This window comes from Chiloscyllium punctatum, chromosome 14, assembly GCF_047496795.1.
Source record: "Chiloscyllium punctatum isolate Juve2018m chromosome 14, sChiPun1.3, whole genome shotgun sequence".
Classification (NCBI taxonomy): domain Eukaryota; kingdom Metazoa; phylum Chordata; class Chondrichthyes; order Orectolobiformes; family Hemiscylliidae; genus Chiloscyllium; species Chiloscyllium punctatum.
In genome coordinates this window covers 3343467-3361439 of record NC_092752.1, presented here as the reverse complement: position 1 = coordinate 3361439, position 17973 = coordinate 3343467, and the positions used below count along the sequence as shown (strand labels likewise).

The 17973-nt window shown below is 41.3% G+C and overlaps 1 protein-coding gene across 4 annotated transcripts in view; it reads left to right on the top strand.

Annotated features, from left to right (window-relative positions):
• uso1 (USO1 vesicle transport factor) overlaps positions 1-12484 on the top strand; it is an 81008-nt gene extending 68524 nt beyond the window's left edge. For all 4 annotated transcript variants that reach the window (XM_072583751.1, XM_072583749.1, XM_072583750.1 and 1 more), the window contains 6 exons: positions 1218-1353; positions 1829-2004; positions 5268-5345; positions 7969-8085; positions 9336-9551; positions 11189-12484. In XM_072583751.1, the coding sequence (XP_072439852.1) occupies positions 1218-1353; positions 1829-2004; positions 5268-5345; positions 7969-8085; positions 9336-9551; positions 11189-11260 (795 nt within the window). In that variant the 3' untranslated portion in view covers positions 11261-12484. The remainder of the gene's footprint in view (positions 1-1217; positions 1354-1828; positions 2005-5267; positions 5346-7968; positions 8086-9335; positions 9552-11188) is intronic.
• Positions 12485-17973: the final 5489 nt, after the last annotated feature.

The window sequence follows — 17973 nt, the reverse complement described above, 5'->3', positions numbered from 1 at the left end:
TCAGAAGAGCTCTGGAATCTTGCTTACTACAGGGTTTAGGCATCGTTTCCTTTTACTGACATACCCAAGTCTCTAGAAAAAACAGAAACCATCTCCAGAGGAGCATTGCACGACAGCCTTCATTTCTTCCAAATCAAGTTTGTCCAGCAGTTAAAGTAATAAATCCCACCTATTCTCTCTCAAAAGCTTTGCTTGTCTCTTTTCCAAAGTTAATTGATTTTTTGGTAATTCGCAGTTTATTACCAATTCACATTACTTGAACAATTCCGAGATATCACATGTCCCTTCAAAACCCTGGTAAACCATTTTAATCTCAAACATCCAAGCAGTTCCATTTTCCAGTCTTTTGTTCTTAAAAAAAAATATATTCGCAGCCTTAGATTTGGAAAGATGACCTGTGTGTGTGGAGGAAGCAGGATTAGCAATAACTTTCAAAAGGAATTGGATGATTACTCAAGGGGAAAGCATTTGGTTAACTTTAGGGCATGAGCAAGGAGACCGGGGCTTGTTAGTGTTACTCAAGGGCTGGTACAATGGGCTGAATTGCTTTCTGTGTTATATAATGTTATGATTCTCCACTATGTGCATAGAAGTGACTTCAAGTAAGCTGGCCATAGAGTAGGGTGTCTGAGCCTGAGGTTTCTCCACTGTGTCTGCTTTATCCCTTTCTCTTCCTTTCTCCTTTTGTTTTTTTTTTTGGCTTGACTATTTTATTTGACTTTCCTCTTGATGAGCTCAGTGGTAGCAACCAGTGGATAGATGGTGTCAGTGGAGAGTTTGGGTTCCTGGTGGTGCCTGTGTCCAGTGCAGATTTGTGGTGGAGGCAGAGTTGGGTTTGGGCCGGTGCGGTACCCGGCAGCATCAGTAGTGTCTGGTTGGTGAGGTCCAGTGAGGAGCCATCGTGATGATGGTATTGGTGGAGGTGAGATGGTGCTGAAAGCTGGTGCCTCTTGCTCCAGTGTCAGTGACGAAGTCTGGCCACCAGACCCATGGCCCATAACAGAGCACTTCACAAGGAGGGCCAGAAAGCTGGACACTTCCTACATTTCTTCATTTTCTGCCTTTATTTTCTGTGTTTTGGCTTATTTTTGTGTTTTGAGGTGGTGCCGCCAAGTAGCGACATTGGACAAGTTTCACTGTGTTTTGTAACAACATACACGTGACTATAAATAGATCCAATTAATTCAGAATTAACCATCTGTTTCATTTAAATACAGGATCTGCAACTGAATGAATTGAAGAAACAAGTAACTGCCTTGACCAATCAGAACGAGCACAGTCAAACCACAATAACACAGCAAGCATCACAGATTCAGCAGCTGCGTGACCAGTACAATCTTCTCAAAATACAAGGTGTGAAGTATTGTGCAACATTCCACCTGTCCTCCTTTTTCCCCATTTACTGTCAAAGACAGCAAGTTCTAAAAAAAATATTTTTTCTTTGGCCTTTTTTTAATTGGTCCCTATTTTTGAGGTGTGCTTATTGCAAATCATTGGTATACAACCTGTAATTTAGCTGTTTCAGCATATCTGAACGTGATCCAAATACAATGACATTTTCTTTCCTTCAACAATCCAGTTTTTAAGAACCAAAAGAGAGACAAATGAAAATTGGGTCATTCTGTAAATTTAAAGCAGCTGGAATATTTCAATTCCTGCTATTAAGACATTGTAAAGCTTAACTCCTGACCTTGCTCTCAAAATTGCCTTCTGTTTCTGTACATTTCATGGCATCAGGATATCCATTCAAATATGTTGAAGATTAGTGTTACAGACCTCACTTTGGATAATGCAAGTTCAGAAAATCTCTAATTTTTTTGTTGCTTAGGTAAACCACTAGACAGCCAACATCACATTCACAATGAGGCAGCTCAGATCAATGGTATTCAACCTAAAGACACCGAAGAAATTGGAAGGTTGCAAGAAGAGATTGAAGAACTGAAGAAGCAACATAATGTATTAGAAGGACAGCTGGCTGAAAAGGAGCTTGAGATTAATAAATTGGTATGAACTGTTTGACATTTTACCCATTAACTATCACAGTCTCTAATTCAGGCAATGGATCAGGTTGCACACGAGAGCAGATATGCAGTCAAGTCCAGCCTTCCAGAAGCAGTCATGGCTTGTCAACAATAAACTGAGAATGAGATTTTTCAGACTTGCCAAGAATTTTAAAGCGTCGAAACGAACTATTTGGTCCATCAACCTCGTGCAGGTTTTCATGCCCCAGCTGAACGTCTTCCATCTTAATTTATTTTGCTTGGTCAGTGTAATCTGTAAATCCTCAACTGTTTATCCAGCTTCCCCTTAAATGCATCTATACTTGTTACTGCAACCACTCCTTGATGCTGATTTCCATGTTCCAACCATTCCCTCAGTTAAGTAGTTTCTCGGAATTCCTTGATCCCTGTTGGGTCTGCTATTTTATCTTTTGTAGCCCGTACCTATAGACCCGTCAAGTGGAGATACTCTTTCTGTGTCAGGTTGGGACTGGGATAAGGTGAGGGGAGGGAAATGAGGAAGCCAGTGAAGTCCACGTTGATGCCCTGGGGTTGCAGGGTCCCTAGGTGGAAGATGTCATTCTTCGTCCAGGTGTCAAGATGGTGAGGGAGCGGCGATGGAGGCGGCCCAGGACCTGCATGTCCTTGGCAGCGTGAGAGGGGGGAGATGAAATGTTCAGCCACAGGGGGTGGGTTTGGTTGGTGCGGGTGACCCGGAGGTGTTCTCTGAAGCGCTCTGTGAGTAGATGTCCTGCCTCCCAATACAGAGGAGACTGCATCAAGCACGAGAGATACAGTAAATGGCGTATGTGAAAGTGCAGGTGAAATTTTGAAGGATGTGGAAGGCTCATTTGGGGTCTTGGATGGAGGTGAGGGAGTAGGTGTGGGTAAGGTTTTGTAATTCCTGAGGTGGCAGGGGAAGGTGCCGGGTGGGTGTACAGCCCCAGCCCACCCCCCCCTCCCATTTATCTCTCCACCCCCAAGGCTTCCAGTCTCATTCCTTATGATGGGCTTCCCGAAACGTCGCTTTTCCTGCTCCTCGCATGTTGACTGACCTGAAGTGCTTTTCCAGCACCACACTCTCTTGACCACAATCAATTTAAAGAGCAACAGAGGATTACTAAGAAGGAAATACGCAGAGGAAAAATGAGGTACGAAGGTAAACTGGCCGATAATATAAAGGAGGATAGTAAAAGCTTTTTTAGGTATGTGCAAGGCAAAAAAATGGTTAGGACTAAAATTGGGCCCTTGAAGACAAACGGGAATATATTACGGGGAACAAAGAAATGGCAGAAGAATTGAATGGGTACTTCAGATCTGTGTTCACTGGGGAAGACACAAGCAATCTCCCTGAGGTAATAGTGGCTGAAGGACCTGAACTTACGGGAATTTATATTTGCCAGGATTTGGTGTTGGAGAGACTGTTAGGTCTGAAGGTTGATAAGTCCCCGGGGCCTGATGGTCTACATCCCAGGGTACTGAAGGAGGTGGCTCGGGAAATTGTGGTGATTATTTTCCAGAGTTCGATAGATTTGGGGTCGGTTCCTGAGGATTGGAGGGTGGCTAATGTTATACCACTTTTTAAGAAAGGTGGGAGAGAGAAAGCAGGAAATTATAGATCAGTTAGTCTGACCTCAGTGGTGGGAAAGATGCTGGAGTCTATTATAAAGGATGAAATTACGGCACATCTGGATAATAGTAACAGGATAGGACAGAGTCAGCATGGATTTATGAAGGGGAAATCATGCTTGACTAATCTTCTGGAATTTTTTGAGGGTGTAACTCTGAAGATGGACGAGGGAGATCCAGTAGATGTAGTGTACCTGGACTTTCAGAAAGCTTTTCATAAAGTCCCACACAGGAGGTTAGTGAGTAAAATTAGGGTGCAGAGTATTGGGGGCAAAGTACTAGATTGGATTGAAAATTGGTAGGCTGATAGAAAACAAAGGGTAGTGATAAACTGCTCCATTTCGGAATGGCAGGCAGTGACCAGTGGGGTACCGCAGGGATCTGTGCTGGGACCGCAGCTTTTTACAATATATGTTAATGATATTGAAGATGGTATCAGCAATAACATTAGCAAATTTGCTGATGATACAAAGCTGGGTGGCAGGGTGAAATGCGATGAGGATGTTAGGAGATTACAGGGTGAACTGGGCAAGTTAGGTGAGTGGGCAGATGCAGTTTAATGTGGATAAATGTATGGTTATCCACTTTGGTGGCAAGAACAGGAAGGCAGATTACTACCTCAATGGAATCAATTTAGGTAAAGGGGCAATACAGAGAGATCTGGGTGTTCTTGTACACCAGTCAATGAAGGCAAGCATGCAGGTACAGCAGGTAGTGAAGAAGGCTAATAGCATGCTGGCCTTCATAACAAGAGGAATTGAGTATAGAAGCAAAGAGGTGCTTCTGCAGCTGTACAGGGCCCTGGTGAGACCACACCTGGAGTACTGTGTGCAGTTCTGGTCTCCAAATTTGATGAAAGATATTCTGGCTATTGAGGGAGTGCAGCGTAGGTTCACTAGGTCAATTCCTGGAATGGCGGGACTACCTTACGCTGAAAGACTGGAGCGACTGGGCTTGTATACCCTTGAGTTTTGAAGACTGAGAGGGGATCTGATTAAGACATATAAGATTATGAAAGGATTGGACAGTCTGGCAGCAGGAAACATGTTTCCGCTGATGGGGGAGTGCCGAACCAGAGGACACAGCTTAAAAATATGGGGTAGACCATTTAGGACAGATGAGGAGAAACTTCTTCACCCAGAGAGTGGTGGCTGTGTGGAATGCTCTGCCCCAGAGGGCAGTGGAGGCCCAGTGTCTGGATTCGTTTAAGAAAGAGTTGGATAGAGCTGTCAAAGATAGTGGAATCAAGGGTTATGGAGATAAGGCAGGAACAGGATACTGATTGAGGATGATCAGCCATGATCATATTGAATGGCGGTGCAGGCTCGAAGGGCTGAATGGCCTACTCCTGCACCTATTGTCTATTGTCAAATCTGCTCAATCATTCAATCTCTGTGGGCCATTTACTTCAACCAATTACTTCTGTTTTTAAGGGAGCAGTTTGAGATTTTGACAGCAATCATTTCTTTGTATGCCTAATGAATTTAGTTTCATTTAGTATAGTGAAATTTTAAGTTGTAACTAATTCTTTCCATGTTTGGTCAGTTTGTCCGTATTAATGTTTCAGGCATAATTCTGTAGAACAGTTAAGTGTCAAGGAGAATTGAAACTGAGATATCTGGTTTAATTATTCCATAGAGGGCTGCTCAGTCAACAGGAAACCTAGCTGAAGTTGGCACAGAAATTGCTGGTGACCAACCAACCGATCAGCACAAGGTAAGGAAGCTTCTTTATTGCATCATGCGTTCAAGATGGCGAATATGATCATTGCAATCTGGTAGATTTAACCAGTCATAATTCAGGGTTTTAAATGTTTTCTTGCTCCACACAAATCATTGAAAGCCAGTCTCTGTGACCTGTTAAGTTATATAAAAAGTAGCCATTATTCTCTTTTGAAGGTGATCTGATCTCTACTTCCTTAAGATTGTTTTACCACTGTGTTTTCTCTGGTGCTGTACAAATAAAATTCTTTATTCATTTCCTCTTTCACTCGGGCTGCTCAATAAAATCCACTGAGTAGTAAGGTGATCCACGTTTTGTGCTGGTCTCTCTGAGCTGGCCAGTGCGAGAGCCGTGTCTCAGTGACTGACTATTACATTTTACTTCAGTTTCTGGGTTTCCTTTTGATCTTGGCTTGGTACTTTCAGATTTCTCAGGTTGGGAATGTAGTGGAGGTGAAGGAAATGCATCTCAAAATTCATCCATGGTAAAGGTGCAATAGTTCACTGTGATAACGTGCCCTGACATGGAAGATTCTTGGCGAAAGTGCATTCAGGCAACATGATTACACGAAGCATTGGTACAGGGTTATGTGGAATTTGCTGCAAGTTGGAAATCCTGGCAATGGTAGTCACATTTAGATGCATCCCAAAAATATATAACCATCCTGTGAAAATCTCCTTGATTCCTCCTCTCAAAGAACTGTGGGTACATTTTTCCATGTCAGTATTTGGTATTTGTTGGATTCCCAAATGTGGAAAGAGTTTGTCAAGCAACCAAGGGAAATGTTCTGCCACTGTCATTTTGGAAAATCTGAAGTGTTTAAACAGCTGATTATTACACAGCTATTATGGCACAGACTTATGTTGAAAAATCAAGCCTCTATATTCTGGAGAAGGGCACTTTGCAGTAATGGGACATGGTTGAATTAAATGTTTGTCTACTTTAACTAAAAATTGTCAGTGTCCAGCATCCATCAAGATTTTGTCTTTGCAAACTTGTGAAATAACTAAAAAGCTGCACAAAAGGCAGCTCTTCTGAGAAGAGGGAGAAAATAAAAGTTAACATCTGATCTGTAAACCCCTCAGATCATTTCTGGAGAGTGTCTTTTGAACCATTGGCTATATTTGCCAGGAGCTGGAGTTGGAAATTGTTGGGAGGTGGTGAATTAATAAGTGTTTTTATGTCAGGAAAGGTGTGAGTGATCAATTTCTGCACTATTGTCACGTTACGAAGAGCATCGAATTAGATGTGAGCCATTCTTTTCCTGTTGATAAATAGACAACACTTGTTTGAGCAAATTAATCCCATGCATTCTAACAGATATTATTGTGGTAATTCTGAGCAGTAATGGTGACCATCGAAGTGTTTTCAAGGACTATTAGCAGCTGAGAGCTAAAGAATCTATGAAGACAAACTTGCATAGCAAGTCTTTCCTTCAATTTTGTTTTTGCTCAGTTAATTATAACCTTGTGGAAGTTTAGGTCAGGCTGTCCTTTTGAAATAGTCTGCTTCAAAAACTAAACTTCAGCAATACACTGCAGCAGCATGCCATGTCAATTTTCTCCCTTGCTTTTTAAAATGCCACCTCTTTCTGAAATATTTCTAGCAATTGTCTATTCAGCGTGTTCAACCAGACCAACTGTCTAACTGGGAGTGACATCAGGGTGGAAGCGCATTCTGACCCCTCCCCCTCCCCTTCCCCCAGCAGAGATGGGTGTACCCCAGTGGGACTGCATCCCAACATCACTTACTCCAGGGCATTGATGCTCAAGCAGCCAGCCATTTATGTGGCATTTTAGTTTCCTGCAATACTTTTGCAGGATTAGTGAATGTAGACAAATCAGATCATATTTCTCAGGAGGAATATATTGGTTTGAATGTATTTCAATCTCATTTGTGCTCCACGTGATTTCCTGCTCCTCCTCTCCCACCCAACCTCCATATTTCTCCTGCTCAAAACCTGGGAGTGCATAAGGACTGGCCAATTCATGGTGTGGTGTGCTCATTAAAATAAAACTCCTGTTTAAGTGTTACCACTGTTAGTTAATGTCATTGAGTGGTACATGGTCTTCCTTACAGGTTCAGCTCTACCTACAGGAGGCAGTTAAAAAATTTCTAACTCCATTGTGCAGAGAAGTTGCTGGTTACACACGATAACATTTAGAACCATGAAATTATTTTTCAATGGTTACAAATTGTTATGTAACTTTGAACAAATTTTATTCAAAGTAGATAATTTTGTGTCTCTCACTGGCCATGAGAATCATCAGCATTTCACAGCCACCTCTGAATAATTTACTCTTGGTTTGCTCGTTTGATGTGGCCATTGTTGGCAATGCCAGTATTTAATGCTCATTCTTCATTCAAGGGTAAGGCTGCAAACCCTTGACTGTGTAACTATAGGAACAGGAACTGTACAGCTTTAGAGCACCTTCCATCAAATGCAGTTGTTATGACTTGTGCAAAAAGCAATTAGTGTATCTTTGAAACTTTTAACTTTTTACTGAATAGCTTATCTTCAATTACTGACTCAGAAAAGGATAATGACAACATTTTTGTGAATTAATCTGCAATAATCTAAATCTGTTCACTTTCACATTGGCATCATTATTGAAAGCTTGTGGGCACAGCAGAAGCATTGGTGAGGGATAATGACGGTGATTCTGCAGCAATGAAGACCGCACAGCTTGAAAACAGACTATCAGTATTGGATGATGAAAATAAAATGTTAAAGGTAGGTTATAAATTAGTTCATTATGTCATCGTCTTCTAGCTATCTACTAGACTAAAGCTTTCAAACTACAAAATGTTAGGTGCTTGAATTGTGTTTTTGTTGTAGTTTAATTATCATATAATTTGTGTTAGGTTGCTTGCTTATTTCGACCTACCTCACTTTAAGCCAAAGTGTTATCTATCTGGTTGCAACATTGCAAGATCAGGCTTTTATTGTGATAGCATGACCCATTGTGTTAGATACATCACCTTCACAATCCATGACGTGAACAACATAATGGCTCGCTCAACTTTTATATTAATTCTACTTTGGATCTCTGCATTGTATACCTACTCCCACTAAATCATTCCATATCAGAGATCTGCACCAGTGCCTTATATCAGAGTAACAGTGTGGAGCTAGCAAAATGCACTTGGTTCCACTCCGTCTATTCCAATCAGTCTTTTACTGTGGCTGTTTGTCCTGTCATGTTGTAAGAGGAGGTGATTGGATTAACCGTAAGAAACATTGCTGAGTAAATTTTATGCATCCTATCACCCTTTTCTCTGAGATGAGATCCTTGTCTTAGGTCTAGTTATGCCATATGTCCCATGCTCAACAGAAAATTATTCTAGGCAAAAGTGAGGACTGCAGATGCTGGAGATCAGAGTCTAGATTAGAGTGGTGCTGCAAAAGCACAGCAGGTCAGGCAGCATTTAAAGAGCAGGAAAATTGACATTTCGGGCAAAAGCCCTTTATCAGGAATCACTGTACAGGAGATGCATGAAGCAAGATCAACATTTACACATGATTCTATGCCATAGACAGTTCACAACATTGAGGTACTCTGCTAAAGTTGACCCTCTCTCTCAGTATCTGGATTAGTGGTGCTGGAAGAACACAGCAGTTCAGGCAGTATCCGAGGAGCAGTAAAATCGATGTTTCGGGCAAAAGCCCTTCATCAGGAAATCTCTCTCTCTCTCTCACGCTCTCTCTTGCTCTCGCTGTCAGTATGTTTTTGTTGACTGTACACTTGATTGCACACTTCATCGTTTTCACTGGTGTAACCACTACCACCTGCTCACGAGCAGTTGGAGTTTGGCAATAAATTTTCAGCACCCAATATCAGATCTGCTTGTAATCATTTTGACTGGAATGCAAGTGTCTGCATACACTTTTGATTTGCAGAGAATGTGATGTCTTGAGGGGCTAAACTGAATGTTACAATTGCAGCTGCTTTTAGGATTATTCTGTTTTATTCATATGTACAGGATCAGTTAAAGATGTTAACAGAGGAGAAAAAGTCCCTTGACCAACAGCTTGCCTCGACAAACAGTACAATAGCCATTCTTGAAACTGACAAAAGAAAGCTCCAGCAAGAGGTGACAGAGTCTAAGAAGGAGCAGGATGATCTATTGGTACTTCTCGCAGACCAAGACCAGAAAATCTTTGGATTTAAGAATAGGCTCAAAGAGCTTGGAGAACCAGTATGTATGACGTTGCAGCATCAATAATTTAATGACTAAGTGGGTTTTTGCTAAGCCACTAAATGTGGGTGTAGTACAGACTGTGCGTGTGTGTTTTATCTGGTCCTTTATTAACAGTGCAAAATCTAAATTGCTCTAATTAGAACCAGACAGGTATTTGAACGTGTTCAGGCTAATGCAGTATAATCACCAGAAACCCTAATTACCTTTTAACTATTCAAATTTATTTTTGTGTATTTATCAGTTAGTTAATTTTTCTGACTGTCATATTTGCACAAAACCAATTGAAAGTAAATTTGTTATTCTGATTCGAAAATGAATTGCACTTAAATGTCTTGTCATTACAGCTGAGGGAAATCCTAAAAGGATAAAGAACTTAAGGAGTTTGGTTGGGTAGGACAGTGCAAGAAGTGAGTGTGAATGGTCACGTAATGGTGTCCTCATTTGCTGAGTTTAAGGTGATCAGTCTGCTATTTAATCTGTAGTAGGGACACTTCTCCCCATTGTTTGTCTCTCCTTCGAAGTGCCTAAAGAGGGCTGTTTTGGCACAGTTGTAGAGTCCCCTGTCTTTGAAACAGCAGACCTGAGTTCAAGACTTACCTGCTCCAGAGATACCATAACATCCCTGAATAGGTTAATTAAGATTACTTTTTTACAAAGAAGTGTGGAAAAAGTTGGTACTGAGGGCCCAGTGATGATGGGTGGATATGTAGAGGCTCTGGCTTGTCCTGAACATGTATAGTAAAGACCACTCTGACTGTATATTTAACAGCCTGGTATTTAAAGAAGAATAGAGTAGAACAGCCTTTATTGTCATGTGCACTCAAATGAGTGTTGTAAAAAGTTTTGGTAATATCGCCTCTGGTACCATCTTAGCTACGGGGTAGCTAGGTACAAATACTTAACTGAAATAGTAAAAATAGACAGACTAGCATGGGAATACAGAGTTTTAAAAACTCCAGAATGATGATTAAATATTACCTTTTTAAAGTAATCAAGTTTTATAGTTTTTTTTCACTGAGTCAGTGCCCACTGGGCTTCAAAACATGAGGCCTCGCTACCTCCATGCACTGGCTTCTGTCCAGGACTCTATCCCCTGGCTCTGTTCCCCCGTTACCCTGCTCCCTGCTCTGGTCTCTTTACCACACCCCGCCCCCCCCCCCCCCCCCCCCGCCCCACTCCTTGCTCCGTTCCCCATTCTGCCCACCTGCCCACCTTACTCCCCGCTCTATCTGGAGCACAAATATACTCCTATATTGAGGCAAATAACATCTGCCTGTTAAAGGGAGGGCCTAGTTAACACACGAGGGAGAAAATGGTTGGGTGAGACGGAAGGAAGCTTGTTTGGAGGGTGGACTGGTTGGATCAATTGGCTTGTTATGCTTTAAATTATTTTATTCATGTACAAGAACTGCTGCCTTCATATGTTAGGTGTGTTTTTTTTAGGATTGGGAATGTGAAGTTGACAGAACAAATTCTATTTTTGATTCAGCTAAATGTCTTTGAGAATTATCTTGGGTTAGTCGACAATTGATTAGTCAGTCTGTAGTGTTTTTTAACCATAAAATATTATCTTTTAATGTTTATTTAATCAGGTGTAGAATGTGATGGTGAACAATGTTGCTTGTTTTGGACAGGTTGAGGATGAAGATGACCTGGAGTCTGCTGACCAAGAAGATGATGATGATGATGATGATGATCCAAACTAATTGCATAGCGATGATATACAGGCAGAATAAGGAAATAAAATGGAAAGGAGGTCCAAGCTCCTATTACCACAATGCAGAATGTCGAAAGAGTTCACAATGTTTTGTTTTTTTCTTTTTGGATGGGGGCTTTGAAATCCGTTTAATTGTATCTTCTACCAGTTGCAAAGGTTCACTTACTGGCTAGGAAAGAAACTTTTCATTTTTTAAAGTATTAAAATTTTAACAAAGCAAAGTTGTTTTTCTCCATTTAAGGGAAAAAAATTAAAAGCATTCCCTCATGGTACACTAAGCACATACTTATTGCAGGAGTGAAGTGTAGCTCACCAGCTTTAGTCTACAGTTACACCTGGATAACCTGACCCAGTGTTGCAATATGTTGTATTATCGAGAGAATGCATTATTGTGAGAGGTTGCAGACCAACCTGAGTTTAAAAGCAGCCCTTGGAAAAAATGGCAAAATGTCATATTAGGAATCTGGGCAGCTAGATGTCTCCCACAACTCTTCTGTGAGAACTGATTGATTTGAATCTTAATAGCTGCCTTTTACCAGTAATGTCACTGATTTTACCTAAGCTGCTATATCTGAATAGTATAAGAGCAGTGTGTTGTTGTAGGAGAGAAGTGTGGGCCATCTACCTTTCCGACCTCTGCATTAAGATGGGGCGTTGTCTCTTCAGTGACGATCTGCAGGTAAGTGACCGTTCACTGGCCTTTCTGAATTGAGGCCATGTGCTGGGAAGCACCTGAACAGTCATCGCCCTGATTTGCATCAGCCTGTCACTCAGAGGATTTAGTGTGCCTTTACATTGTTCAGAAACTGTGTTCTGTCCCTCAAACCCAACCAAGCATGGAAATGTATGCAGGAAAGTCAATAACTGAACAACATTTGAACAGTTTGGAATTACAGGTATTGCATTGATGTTAATTATTTGCTGATAATACCGCAGACAGATTTATTTCTACATCTATCAGTTGTATTGCAGAGAAATAAGATCCTGTATGATTTATATAATTTATTGGCTGTTATGCCAAATTGGAATAGAGCAACATAGTACACTTTATAGAGAATGTAATTGTGTTTTGGAAATAAAGTTCATATCTAGGACATTTCAGATAAATGTTTTCAATAGTTTCGTGCAATGGAATTTTATAACATTCTGTCCCATTAGAGGTTTAACAGAATCAAATTATTGTTGTACAATAAATATATCTGGTTTATTGGAATGTTATTTACTTTTGGATTTGACCGGGATTACAAAGTGATTAACCTGATGTGAATGGTTTCCAAACAGAATGCAAGAGATTTTAATAATTGCACTGCCTACTGAACTGCTGACTGCACATTTTACTGTTTACATCGAGTAACAAGGAGATTCCTGGCTATTTGCACATCCCTGATATTTGTTATTCCAGCCTTGGCATTCAGCTGCCTGAACCCTAATAACAAATCCTCTCAATTTCTCCAGCTGTTCGCCTCGCACTCAAAACCAGAGTCATGGACCAAGCTTTAACTCACCTGTCCTTGTGTCTTCTTTGGTAGCTTAGTGTTAATGTTTTAACCTCATCTCCGTATCTGAAGGTATTTTACTGTCACCAGGGATACAACACAGAAGGAGACAGTTTAGCCCATCATGATGTTTGTGCTGACTCTCTGAAGGAACCATTTACCTGGTATCACTCCCTTGCCTTCTCCCTGTAACCCTGCACATTTTTCCTTTTCAGATAGTAATGTAATAGCTCTTTGCCTCCACCATGTTCTAGGCAGCATATTCTGGATTCCAGTCACCAGCTGCATGAACATTTATTGTTCTTGCTGCTTCTGCTAATTATTGTAAATCTGTGCTTTTTAAGAGTGTCTTTTCACTAGTGGGAACATTGTCCTTACCAACTAGACTCTTTTTCACATAACCTTAAACAGCCCCAACTTTTCCAATCTGTCCACATTTAAAGTTTCAGGAACGATCTATCAGTTCAAAGCAGTGCATCAGGTCTGAGCATCCATGAGGTGCTGTGGATCCCCAGCTGCAGAATTGGTTTGTCATAACCTGATCTCCTGGTGCAGAATATATCCATCTCCTGGCATTGCCATTGAGCCCATGGATCACCCTGGCTGAACAAGGATTAGGAGACCACAACAGGAGCTGCACCATACCGAGCTGCAAGTGAATTGTCAGTTTGGTGAAGCTACAGTACAGGACTACATGCTGATCAGCAGACAGTCAAGTGAGTTCCCCCTAACAGCGCATCCAATCCACTACATCACTGTCGTCTGCTGCCTGACAATGTGGAAGATTGTTCAAGCAAGTCCTGCAGGTCTGCTGGAAAATAGAGGGTAGCATTGACAACACTACCAAGTGATGTTCACCTGCAGCAGCTTACTGCTTAACTTCTGCTAGAAATATTCAGTCCACAGTTCATTACTGTCTTGATCTGAATGTGCATCAGAGTTGAACTCCAGAGGTGCAAGTAGAGTGCCTGCCCTTGACAGTTTTAACCAAGAGTGAGATTAAGCAGCCCTAGCAGCATCCGAGTCAATGGGAATCTGAGGAAACTCTCTGCTTGGAGAAGTTATACATAGGCAGATGACTAAGATTGTTGGAGGTCTTTCCTCTCAGTCCTAGGGGCTGGCCATTTTCATAGCTACTGCAAAATCTCTGTAAAACCTTCAGCAACTTTCAAACCAGTGACCTCAGCATATTCTTTAGCAGGGATGTATAGCACGGAAATAGACCCTTTGGTCCAAATCATCCATGCTGACCAGATGTCCGAAATTAATCTAGTCCCATTGCCAGCACTTCACTGATAGCTCTCTCTCAATCCTTCCTATTCATATACCCAACCAGATGCCTTTTAAATGTGGTAATTGTACCAACTTCCTCCACTTCTTCTGGCAGCAAATTCCATATGCGCACCACACTCTATGTGGAAAAAGTTGCCCCTTGGTTCCCTTTTAAATCTTTTCCCTTTCACTGTAAACCTATGCCTTCTAGTTCTGGACTCCCCACCCAGGGAAAAGATCTTGTCTTTTACCTTATCCATGCCCATTTTCTCATCTGTCACTAATTGCTCTTGAGAACATAGTTGAACCATTGCAATTTTGGGTTGTAGAGTTTCCCATGCTGCTGTTAGGGAGTTCCAGAATTTTGTCCCAGTGACTATGATATATTTCAACCTGAGTATGGGGAGAGATTTGGAGGGCAGTTCAGAAGTGATGGTATTCCTGTGTCAGCTGTGGAGTTAATGTTGCCACCACACAATCCCAGACATTGCCCAGACTACATACACTGCAAAATACAATGTACTGAACTGCTTCTATTAGTGCTAGGCAAACAGCTGTCTGCCAGTGTAGCCACAGGAATGAGTTTATAGTAGTTATTTCATTGTGCAAAGCATGCTTTTTGTCTAGACGTGAAGGAGTGCATCTTGTGACCAGTAACTTTTGGGAGTGGATAGGTGTGCTCATTCTTACAGTTCACTCCTAAAATCGATCAGATTCGTAAACATTGAGATGAGGTATCACAAATGTCTTTTACTTATGCAATCCTTAAATATACATTTAAAAGCTGTACTTTTTATTCTGAGTATTTGTAGGACTAGAATTAGGGTAGTACTGTAAAAATTGTTTTTTAAATGCAAACTTGTGGCCTCTCCCTAAGATTTGTGCTTGAACTTTCAGTATTTGTGGGTTTGCTTATTAGAGAGGCGGTTCCTGGGCTAGATGATGTGGTGGATAAGTTGGCATCCACTCTAAGAACTGGGCAACCAGATCTGGGCCACCCTCTCCCACCCTTTAAGACATGTATGTATTTATGAAATAGGAACAAAAATAAACTACTGTGATCCCCTTGCATCTGCTCTGCTATTCGGTAAGATTGTGACTGACTTGTGTTTTGAATTCCACTTTTCCATCTACCCCCCCCCCACTGACTTTTAATTTCCCATCTGACAAGAATCATTCCACTTCTAAAACCTTTTGAGGATTCAGGAATCTACAATATTACATCCCCAACATATCAGAAGCAAGATTAGGAAAGTGTTGACTGGTCTGGGACTAAATTAATGTCAAGCATCATAGTCTTTATTTTGAAAGAAATGCAAGGCAGAAACCTCTACGGAGTTCCTTTAACTAAAGTCAAACACTGATCGGTGGGTGTGCCAATGACTACTGTGATGGAAGGTGTGAAATTTGAAAATCATATATTTTGGAATTTGAATTTTTAACTAGTGGCATATTGGTTTTGGTTTGTATGCATGAGGGGGTTTAATGATGAATATGTCATAATTTCTGGAGCTTTTTTTTTGAAAGGTTGTGAGACCCTAGAGTGATAGTGAGAATTTATTTGCATAATGAGAGTTTTTGAGTGGGACAGTGAAACATTGAAAAGCATGAATTTGCTTTTGGTTTAGCAGGATTGGTAATTGATTTTCTTTTGTTTTTGGAGGAAACCGCCGTAGCTTGGAGAGTCTTATTTGAAGTTCATAATAAGAACATTTCTCTTAGAGCAGGGAGTTCGTTCAGAAAGTTTGGAACATCGGTTAGCTCAGTGTAAGGCTTTCAGTTTGGAATTCCAACCCAGAAGTGTTTGGTTAGAACTCTGACTTTCTTAGCTTCAAATAACCCCTTCAGCGTTCAATTGTGTGAATAATGAAACGATGGTATCGGACATTCAACCGAAATTGAAAGCAACAGTTAAGTCAGTTATAGACATGAAAGATAAGGTTACACTCTCAGCTATTTAGTTAGTGTAAAATTATAGTATTAGGAATAGATGGAACTTTACCATGTGTTTTGAAATCTTTCAAACATATATAAATTGTTTGTTTTATTCTATCTTAATTTCTTTTGCATAAGAAACTTTTGTTTTTTGATAAAACCAAATCTGCATGTGTGCTTGTATTTCAGTGGGGACCAAATATGATTTAATAAACCAGTTTTCAGACTCATACCTGACTTGTTCAATAGTAACATCTGATATTGTAACATTACTTGTTATAACTGTTGAAAAAAATGCACATGACCTGAGAGTCAGGGATTGTGAGGGCATGTATAACAGGATCTAATCAAAAGGCCGTAGGTGCATCAATGAAGTAAAATGCTGCATTGAAAACAAACATGAGTTTCAACATTAATGATAATAAATAGGTGGCGAGATCAGTGAAGTACCACCTTGAGATGTGTTCCAGAGAGAGTGCTGTCAGAAGGAATTCCTAACACCTTTGCCCACATTTCATAGCAGGGCGGCATATTGAATGCAGGGTGGAGGTGTTTCACAAAGCTATCAACTCTGTACAGACAAAGCTGCAGGCACTGCACCTCCACCTGAACTGATCCTTCTCTTTCCCCCCCCCCCCCCCCAGCACACGGAGCTGACACGCAAAAAACAAACCCAAAGAACTGCGGATGCTCGAAATCCAAAACACACTGCTGGAGAAACTCAGCAGATCTGACACCATCTGTGGAGAGAAAACAGTTAATGTTTCTGGTCTAATGAGCTAATTGTAGCTAGGAAAAGGTTGGTATGTAAGCTGAGGATGGGGTGGGGAAAGAGGCGAAGCAGTAAACAATGGGGGGTGGCACAGTGGTGTGCACTGCTGCGTCACAGCGCCAGAGACCCGGGTTCAATTCCCGCCTCAGGCGACTGACTGTGGAGTTTGCACGTTCTCCCCGTGTCTGCGTGGGTTTCCTCCGGGTGCTCCGGTTTCCTCCCACAGTCCAAAAATGTGCAGGTCAGGTGAATTGGCCATGATAAATTGCCTGTAGTGTTAGGTAAGGGGTAAATGTAGGGGTATGGGTGGGTTGCGCTTTGGTGGGGCGGTGTGGGCTTGTTGGGCCGAAGGGCCTGTTTCCACACTGTAAGTAATCTAATCTAATCTAATAGGTGCAGATGTAGCCTGGGGAGAGAGAGAAGCAGTTAGACAGACTAAGAAATGACTGATGGTCAGCCTGGGAGAATGAATAGCTGCTAATGGGGATTGTTAGTGGTTGACATTAGGTTGTGTGGTAGCAGCCCATGTGATGACAAGGCCTGGTGTGTGTGTGGGGTTTGGGGCAAGGACATGAAAATTGTTGAACTCTACAGTCATCCTAACTTTGTCCCTGAAGACTGCAGGATCCCTAGGTGGAAAATGAGATACTGTTCTTTGAGTTTGCACTAAACTTCATGGAGCACTGCAGCAAGCTTGAGACAGAGATGTTGCTCTGAAAATATGTTGGTAGAGTCATACAGCATGGAAATGCACCCTTTGGTCTAAATAATCACAAGCTGAACTCGTGCTATCTGCCAGCGCTTGGCCCATATCCCACCAAATTTATCTTATTCATGTACAGGTCTTTGCTATAACATTTGTTTTGTCAACATGAATTGCCTATAACATGATTGGCGAGCAGGGAATGTTGTATCTAAAGCACAAACATTTAAAACGTTTGGGCTATAATGCGATTGCACTGCCAATTGTAAGTGCATAATTTTTATATAGTGTAGGGTTGCACAAAAATGCAACCATCACATTATCGAAGAACTACGTGTATTTATCGACGTGTCTTTTAAACATTGTAACTGTACCCATATCCAACGTTTCCTCTGGAAGTTCATCCCACACATAGACCATTCTCTGTATAAAAAAAAGGTGTCTCCTGTCATCTTTTAATCTTTCTCCTCTCACCTTAAAAATATGTCCTCTAGTTTTGAAGCCCCCCACCCTAGGGAATTCAC